Source organism: Schistocerca piceifrons, chromosome 11, assembly GCF_021461385.2.
Source record: "Schistocerca piceifrons isolate TAMUIC-IGC-003096 chromosome 11, iqSchPice1.1, whole genome shotgun sequence".
Taxonomy (NCBI): Eukaryota; Metazoa; Arthropoda; class Insecta; order Orthoptera; family Acrididae; genus Schistocerca; species Schistocerca piceifrons.
Window position 1 is genome coordinate 50,363,819 of NC_060148.1, and position 10,011 is coordinate 50,373,829.

Genomic DNA, 10,011 nt, shown 5'->3' on the forward strand with positions numbered 1-10,011 from the left:
TAGCTAAAGTGAGTACCGAATCGTTTTCAGTTAATGTAATTTCAGACGCCTTATATAGCTCAGCATTTCTAGGCAACCTGTTGGACGCCAAAGTACACTTCCTTCATATGTTTTTAATTTCATGATCGAACTGTTGCAGGAACATTGCTCACCTTGCATGTTTCAACTTACAAGTTTACAAAAATGTTAATGCCTTAAGACCATTGCATATTATTACTTGGTGACTCAACAAAGAATGCTCAAATTTCTGCATTCCAAATACGATGGCCACTGCGTCTAGATCTGATACCCGTTATTATGCTCCACTGATTGTCCTGATTAAGTCGTAAAAACAATCATCTTATGCACTTCAATATCCCCTTCTTTTTTATTTTAAACACCTACACTCTTATACCATATGCATCAGAGCTCACTAAAATAAAAGAAGTCTTCTCAAAATCTGAGTGATTCAGCAGCGGGTTATTTAAGAAACAATTTATGAGCTTTCGAAATGTGGGCTGATATTCTTCAGTCTGAACCCAGGAGCTATCCTCTTTTAACAATTGATGTGTGTAAGGAGCGTAGAATGACTCCTTCCACAAAACGCCGATCAGACATAAACAGGCCAAACATGGCTTTACGTTGTTGCTTTTTCTTTGACGTTTCAAACAGCTCAGTCACTGAGAACCTGGATGGTTTCGTTAAAATACGTTCTCTGCTAAACACATGGAGCAAGAAATTCAATTGATTCTTAGTGCATGCCATACTTTCTTAATTCAGTTTTGTGCCACCTTTTCCTACTTCATCACATACATTGTCGAGAAAACTAAAATACTCTTCCCAAGTAGGACATGCAACTTCATGTTGTCTACGTAAAATGTCACTTGCCCTAATGGTTCCTGCCCCTGTATCAGCGCCATATCTCTTAAAATGGCAAAGACCGATATACAGGGTGATTCAAAAAGAATACCACAACTTTAGGAATTTAAAACTCTGCAACGACAAAAGGCAGAGCTAAGCACTATCTGTCGGCGAATTAAGGGAGCTATAAAGTTTCATTTAGTTGTACATTTGTTCGCTTGAGGCGCTGTTGACTAGGCGTCAGCGTCAGTTGATGCTAAGATGGCGACCGCTCAACAGAAAGCTTTTTGTGTTATTGAGTACAGCAGAAGTGAATCGACAGTGCATTTCGAACGAAGTATGGGGCACTGAGAATCCGCGGGAAACAACTCCGTATGAACGTGACTCGCCTAAGGTGAACGTTTTCTGTGCCATTTCACCCAATAAAGTTTTTGGTCCCTTTTTCTTCGAAGGTGCTACTGTAACTGGACTACAGTATCTGGAGATGTTAGAGAATTGGCTGTTCCCTCAGCTCGAACAAGAAGCACAACAATTCATATTTCAGCAGGATGGAGCGCCACCACATTGGCACTTATCTGTCCGTAACTACCTGAACGTCAACTACCCAAGGCGATGGATCGGCCGCCAGGCAGCCCGTGACAGAGCACTTCATTACTGGCCTCCAAGAAGCCCTGATCTTACCCCCTGCGATTTTTTCTTATGGGGGTATGTTAAGGATATGGTGTTTCGGCCACCTCTCCCAGCCACCATTGATGATTTGAAACGAGAAATAACCGCAGCTATCCAAACTGTTACGCCTGATATGCTACAGAGAGTGTGGAACGAGTTGGAGTATCGGGTTGATATTGCTCGAGTGTCTGGAGGGGGCCATATTGAACATCTCTGAACTTGTTTTTGAGTGAAAAAAAACCTTTTTAAATACTCTTTGTAATGATGTATAACAGAAGGTTATATTATGTTTCTTTCATTAAATACACATTTTTAAAGTTGTGGTATTCTTTTTGAATCACCCTGTATTAAAGACAGACGGAAATACTCCATACCCACGAGAAAATCCATTATATATACGGAACACATATTTTCTTCAGTCTTTTGCCAATGGAAAATTCGAGTAACCACAAATTATATCGAACGATTCATGTGAAACAAGTAGCTCCTCTGAATTATTGCAATAACTTTGTATATTTTGTGCGCTGTCCCTCATTAAATTTTGTTTAAAGTATGAGCATCTAGTACCAGCCTTACAATTTTATAACAATTCAGTGCTACCGCCAGTGGATTTTTAAAAATATGTATTGCGTGTTACAATATCCCCGAATCTAACGTTCGTTGAATCGTTTCTTAATAGGTTCTTGGCAACTGGTCATCATTGGATATGGTACTTGAAAAATATTTCCAAAGTCTTACATTTAAAATGCATTAGTAATATGTTTCCATACATTTGAAAACGCAGTGTTATGCTTGAGTAACACTTGCCTAAGCTTTTCTCTCTGTTTACATGAAACTAGATGTACAGATTGAATTTTTATGTTCAGTACACAAGGGCTCCTGATATTTTTAATTCTATTATAGGGTAGCTCAACTTATTATGAACTACACTGAAGCGCCAAAGAAACTGGTATAGGCACACGTATTCAAAAATGGTTCAAATGGCTCTGAGCACTATGGGACTTAACTGCTGAGGTCATCAGTCCCCTAGAACTTAGAACTACTTAAACCTAACAAACCTAAGGACATCACACACATCCATGCCCGAGGCAGGATTCGAACCTGCGACCGTACCGGTCGCGCGGTTCCTGACTGTAGCGCCTAGAAATGGTTCAAATGGCTCTGAGCACTATGCGACTTATCTTCTGAGGTCATCAGTCGCCTAGAACGTAGAACTAATTAAACCTAACTAACCTAAGGACATCACACACATCCATGCCTGAGGCAAGATTCGAACCTGCGACCGTAGCGGTCGCTCGGCTCTCGGCTCCAGACTGTAGCGCCCAGAACCGCACGGCCACTCCGGCCGGCTAGCGCCTAGAACCGCTCGGCCACCCCGGCCGGCACACGTATTCAAATGCAGAGATATGTACACAAGCATATGTAAACAGCAGGTCTGTACTTGAAACTATGAAGTACATTGTGTTTTGTAACGGGTTATTTTCACTTTCTTAAGCTGGTTTTAATAATGAAACTAATACAATATTTAAAAATGTGGTCTCCGCCTCTTTTTGTTATACTCAAGCGACTGAGACGAAATCTTGGATGGACGAATCTTTTATTTGCTTTGAAAAGTTTTGAAGTTCGAAATGGTTTCCATGTTTGTTAGGACGCAATACACTTTAATCATGCACATACCCTCGATAGTGCATATGTTAATATCATATATGTTTTTGTACTAGGTAATAACAAAACAAGTTTTAATCTGGGCTTAAATTCGAAAGCTGTAGAAGTTTAAAAAGCTACTGAATAAGAGTGACGGAAAAAATTGCAACACAAAAACCTATTTAATGTAGAATAACTAAATTTCGGGAATATACATGTCTAGGTAAAATATTTAGATGATTAGTGCTGGTAGATAACAGCTTAATGTAAGCATGGCGAAAGCCATTCCAAATGTGAAATGCTGGTACATTAATAAACGTGTAACTGCCGGAATTTAGAATGCAGGCATGCAAAACGAGCATCCATTGTGTTGTAGAGGTGCCAGATTTCAGTTTGGCGGATGGAGTTTCGTGCCTGTTGTACGTGTCACTCAATGCAGGGATGGTTAAAGCTTGGTGTGGATGACGCTGGAATCGTGGTCTGATGATGTCTCATACGTGCTCGATCGGAAATCTGATGGTCGAACAGCCCAAGGCAACATGTCGACACTATGTAGAGCATGTTGGGTCCACTACAGCGAGCGTTATCCTGTTGGAAAACACTCCTTAGGACGCTGTTCGTGAATGGCAGCTCAATAGGTCGAGTCATCAGACTGACGTACAAATTTGCGTCAGAGGCATGTGAGAACCACGAGGATGTTCCTCCTGTTATACGAAATCGCACCTCCTACCATAACTCCAGATGTAGGCTGAATGCGTCTAGCACACAGACAAGCTGGCTGCAGGCCTCTGGGCTCCTCCTAACTGACACATGGCCGTCACTGACACCGCGGCAGAGCCAACTCTCATCAGAAAACACGACAGATCTCCACCCTGCCCCCAGCGAGCTCTCTCTTGACAGCACTGAAGTCGCAAATGGCGGTGGTTTGGGGTGAGGAGAATGCACACAGTACAGGGAGTTTTGCTCGGAGCTGTCCTTGAAGTAACCAGTTTGTAACAGTTCATTATGTTACTGTTGTTCCAACTGCTGCTCACATTCCTTCAGCCATCTGTTGAACACGATGGTTTTCCCTCCCCATACAGCCACGTGGTCGTCTGGAGCCCAGCCTTCTCGAGACCGTGCATTCTCGTGGCCACCGTGACCAGCAGTCATGTAAAGTGGCTACCTACCTACCTGTCAAGTCTTTCTGCAATATCACAAAGGAACATCCAGGTTCCCATAGCCCTGTTACAAACGCTGTGAGCTGTTGATAATAGCGTGTCTGTCGCCTTAAAGATATTCTTGACTAACGTCAATCTGCCACATCCAGTACGAAAGGTAACTGACCATCATAACAGTTACAGTGTGTATTTAAATAAATGTAATTTGTATCGTCATACGCGACTGGCGCGAAATTGGAATAGGCGTCATCATTAAGATATAGAAACACTCCTACTTTCGTTTATGTCACACAATTCTTTCTTGGCATTGCGTTTTCTTTCCCCGTCAGTTTATGTGGTCTGAGACCTTACCAATCCTCCAAAAAATGATTTTAGCTTCCAATTTTTTTACGTTCTTCAAGGAGATCTCCCATTTAGAGTCTTTTATGATGTAAGCCTACCTATTTGGTCCCCCTCCCCCCCCCCCCCCCCCCTGGAATTTAGTGCTGGTGACGCCAGTGTTTAAAATACTAAAAGTAAGCTGACATAGAGATGACATTTCCATCAACATATGATACAGGCACAGATATACTACTCGTGTACCGCTTCGGTCCAAAAAAGGTGTCCATACTGTAGTGTGACTGTAGTCTGACAGTGTATACATATTTAGTAAATTTTACTTTCATACCCTCTTTATCCTTGTGAATGCAGAAAGTGAATGTTGTGCTCGCATAGAAATCTGATTCACTGACCTCTTCACCACTTTGTCGTCTGTCTTCTTGTCCAGAATTCCAGGCCGAGATACCGGTCTTCCTGGAGCACCTCTCTGACTACTGGCGGGACTCGGCGCAGCTGCTCTCACTGGGTGTCAAACATTTCTCTCAGCTGCTCGTCCCCCTCGCTTTCGAGCAAATGGTAAGTGGAGATTCTTTTCGTGTTTTATGTTATATGTACGCGGGATGAGAAAGTGATACACACAGCCACGAGTACGTGGTCAGTCCTCTTAGTCTGTTTACTGGCTTACGTGGCTCACAGTGTCGCTGTTTCCGCCGCTCTGACTGCAATGTTAACTCACTGCAAGAGATCGGACCCCCTCTACCTTGTGCGGTTATTAGGCAAAGCAAGCACAGTCGGAACGGTTAAGGATAGCCAAGAAAATCATCCGTACCTTTCTCGTTCGTAGTTTCTCGTAACTTCCTAAACCAGCTGGAAAACTTCCTGTCAGATCTTACAGCACAAGCCTAAGCCTGGTGGCCACATATTTCTTAGGCAATGGTCCAGATGTTAATAAACCGTCCTTTATCTCACTATCTGAGAATCTGCTTATTTGGAGTCTATTACTCTGTAGGTAATACGCGGGAGAGAGGGGTCAGGGATTACGGTCTGCTATAAAGATCACCTTGCGTAATAGAATTTGACAGCCTATGTTGATTTTTTAAAGGCTTCATCGTTCGGAAATAACTTGGAGAATGTCTATCCACACATGAAGAATTTAATGGGCGCAAACTTAAGCTTATGCACCGTGGACATCATGACCAACCACTACCTACCTCACACTCCAGTATTCCTGCTCCTTCTGCGAAATTACACTGAGATGACAAGGCACGGAGTAACGACGTGCTCACTCACTGACGGTGGTAATGTCGCGTGCACAAGGCGTGGAAGGGCAGTGCATTGGCGCAGCTGCCAACTGTACTCGGGTGATTCATGTCTGACGTGGTTATGATCGCACCACGGCAATTAACAGGCTTTGTACGCGGAATAGTAGTTAGAGCTAGATTCATGGGCAATTCCATTTCGGAAATCGTCAGAGAATTCAGTATCCTGCTGCCTACAGTATAAAGACTGTGCCGAGAATAGCAAATTTCAGGGATTTCCTCTCACCACGGACAATGCAGTGGCTGACACCCTTCAGTTGATGATCGAGAGCAGCGGCGTTTGACTACAGCTGTCACTGCTAACAGACAACCAGCACTGCGTGAAATAACGGCAGAAAGCAGTGCGGGGCGTATGACGAACGTATCCATTAGATCCATTTATAATCTGTTTAGGGAAAGTTTATCTATAACTACCCATACACATCCATAGCTAGTATGTGTTAACGTCGAATGTACACTCCTGGAAATGGAAGAAAGAACACATTGACACCGGTGTGTCAGACCCACCATACTTGCTCCGGACACTGCGAGAGGGCTGTACAAGCAATGATCACACGCACAGCACAGCGGACACACCAGGAACCGCGGTGTTGGCCGTCGAATGGCGCTAGCTGCGCAGCATTTGTGCACCGCCGCCGTCAGTGTCAGCCAGTTTGCCGTGGCATACGGAGCTCCATCGCAGTCTTTAACACTGGTAGCATGCTGCGACAGCGTGGACGTGAACCGTATGTGTAGTTGACGGAATTTGAGCGAGGGCGTATAGTGGGCATGCGGGAGGCCGCCGGGTGGACGTACCGCCGAATTGCTCAACACGTGGGGCGTGAGGTCTCCACAATACATCGATGTCGCCAGTGGTCGGCGGAAGGTGCACGTGCCCGTCGACCTGGGACCGGACCGCAGCGACGCACGGATGCACGCCAAGACCGTAGGATCCTACGCAGTGCCGTAGAGGACCGCACCGCCACTTCGCAGCAAATCAGGGACACTGTTGCTCCTGGGGTATCGGCGAGGACCATTCGCAACCGTCTCCAAGAAGCTGGGCTACGGTCCCGCACACCGTTAGGCCGTCTTCCGCTCACGCCCCAACATCGTGCAGCCCGCCTCCAGTGGTGTCGCGACAGGCGTGAATGGAGGGACGAATGGAGACGTGTCGTCTTCAGCGATGAGAGTCGCTTCTGCCTTGGTGCCAATGATGGTCGTATGCGTGTTTGGCGCCGTGCAGGTGATCGCCACAATCAGGACTGCATACGACCGACGCACACAGGGCCAACACCCGGCATCATGGTGTGGGGAGCGATCTCCTACACTGGCCGTACACCACTGGTGATCGTCGAGGGGACACTGAATAGTGCACGGTACATCCAAACCGTCATCGAACCCATCGTTCTACCATTCCTAGACCGGCAAGGGAACTTGCTGTTCCAACAGGACAATGCACGTCCGCATGTATCCCGTGCCACCCAACGTGCTCTAGAAGGTGTAAGTCAACTACCCTGGCCAGCAAGATCTCCGGATCTGTCCCCCATTGAGCATGTTTGGGACTGGATGAAGCGTCGTCTCACGCGGTCTGCACGTCCAGCACGAACGCTGGTCCAACTGAGGCGCCAGGTGGAAATGGCATGGCAAGCCGTTCCACAGGACTACATCCAGCATCTCTACGATCGTCTCCATGGGAGAATAGCAGCCTGCATTGCTGCGAAAGGTGGATATACACTGTACTAGTGCCGACATTGTGCATGCTCTGTTGCCTGTGTCTATGTGCCTGTGGTTCTGTCAGTGTGATCATGTGATGTATCTGACCCCAGGAATGTGTCAATAAAGTTTCCCCTTCCTGGGACAATGAATTCACGGTGTTCTTATTTCAATTTCCAGGAGTGTAGGTGGTGGTCACATTAATTCGACTCCATTGTGTACAAATAAATGCAACTCTCTGAACTGACTTTGTATCTTGAGAATCGTGTGTTTGATAAGACATCAATACAACCCACTTTGCATTAATGTTATAATATGTTGTACAAAACTGAATATTTAGTCATAAGCTGGCATTAACTTAAGCATTATGCAATAGTCGCACCTACACGTGTAACTTAAAGTTGGCTGCTAATTGTGAATATTGTAAGTAATTTGAACCTCCTTCTGTGTGTCTCAGGGTATCCACTCAAATGATCTGCAACGCCATGAATGGATTAACAGCATGAAACATCTAAGAGACATGCTGCACACGAAATTAAGCGGCTGGGTTCATGACGTGCAATCCGTCAGCGAGCAGATGGCGCACTACAAAGTGGAAGAACACAAGAACAGGCCTGGGACTTATATACTTAGGTAAAAGCAAGTATACTTTGTAACTTTTGTCGAACTAATTACGATTCATTAATTTTTATTCCATTCCTTCCCCTCGTACGTATTTTTTACAGTTACGTAAACAGCTGCGATAATTTAATTCAGGACTGAGCAGAAAATGTGACTAGTGGACAACAGTCAAATACCGTTGCTGCCAGATACTACATAAGTTTACATAATTTATGGAAACGGTGAGAACCTCTGAAAATTTGTGGTACTTGACACATAAACCTAGTATAGAGGTCAAACAGGGCTAAAACAATTTGTCTAATCGAGGAAAGTCATGCTAATAACGTGTATTTCCACGTCTAGCCTAGATGATGGCACCAATTAGGAAAGGAAGAGCGTACAAAAGTTATATTAATCTAAGGGCTAACCAGCGATAACGATTAAACAAAACATGAATAGGTGTCGATAGGAGGGTGTGGGGTGGTAATTGGTCATAGTTTTCATGTCTTACACTGTGATGTGCGGTTTTAAATCCGCTCATAGCACAGTGCATAAATACTGGAAGATAGAAGTGAGACGTACAACGTGTATGCCTCTCCACCACTGGGCATGTGGGGTCACGGAGTGGCCAGCTTGGGATTGTCGAGGATGGCGAGTGTGTCTTGGAGGTGGAGGGCGAAAAGTTTTACTATACTTACGACGACCCCTTTGAGTGCGGGGTAGCAAAAGGCCAATGATGTTTGTGGCATTCGACTGCTCACATATTGTCTATCATGCGACCACAATATTGACTGCCAATGGCAACAGGGGTGGGACTGGAGGTCTCCAGCTGCGAGCACAACATTAGGCTATGGAACATAACTGAACTGCTTAGTCAACGAGTAACTCGCAATAGTGTTACAATGCTAGTGGTGCTGATATGAATCAGAGCAATGGCAACAATAAAGAAACAAACATTGCAATATATCTACAACAACACTTCACGAAGTTGATGATTCGTCAGAAAGAAACACAGGGATTTTTGCAGAGTGAGAAAGAAGTGACAGATGAAATATTAAGACTTCTGCAAGATGATTCAGTGGGATGTGTGGCATAGTATATGTTTGACTGTACAGATGGTATAAACAACGAGTGCAATGATGATAATATGTGCTTAACAAGTGAAACTGATACTGAAACGAGTCCCAGCTATGTAGTTCATCACACTTGTAGGGCAGGGAGCCAGAAATCTCGGCTCCATTGAAACGTAGTAAAGGCAAATCGTTGTCCAAGCAGCTGGTATTAAACATAATAACATACATCGAAGATCATCCGCAGCATAGGAATAACGCAACTGTGAATAGGTTTCGAATAATTCCACAGCAGTATGACAGTGTTCTGCATAAGAAAAAGGACAAATATTCACGGTAGAACAAGAAGGACTTTTTACAAAAACTGATCTCCGCGCGTTTCAAGGTTTCTTGATAAAATTTATGGGATGTCCATGATAGTTACCTACTACGTTATGCACATCAAATTGTGTGTGACGTAGATTACAGTGATTTCAAGGGAAGTAGTAGACGGTAGCATAACTTGAAACAGTGCTATAGAATTGGAAGACATAAGATAACGACATTTCAAACGAAGTGTCCACGTGATATGCACTGCAAAATACGGAATCGACCCGAAAATTTGTAGATGATTATTCTATCCTTCAGTAAGGAATTTGTTTGAAGAAGAAATGCATTTAAAAGGAATCCAGGAAATTAGAGGTACTAAGAGAGTTGTGT

The 10,011-nt window shown here is 44.4% G+C and overlaps 1 protein-coding gene across 1 annotated transcript in view; it reads left to right on the top strand.

Annotated features, from left to right (window-relative positions):
• The window catches only part of LOC124719666, a 55,627-nt gene extending 47,348 nt beyond the window's left edge, over positions 1-8,279 (top strand). The window contains exons 4-5 of the mRNA XM_047244878.1: positions 5,080-5,207; positions 8,100-8,279. Of these exons, the coding sequence (XP_047100834.1) occupies positions 5,080-5,207; positions 8,100-8,279 (308 nt within the window). The remainder of the gene's footprint in view (positions 1-5,079; positions 5,208-8,099) is intronic.
• The last annotated feature ends 1,732 nt before the right edge of the window (positions 8,280-10,011 follow it).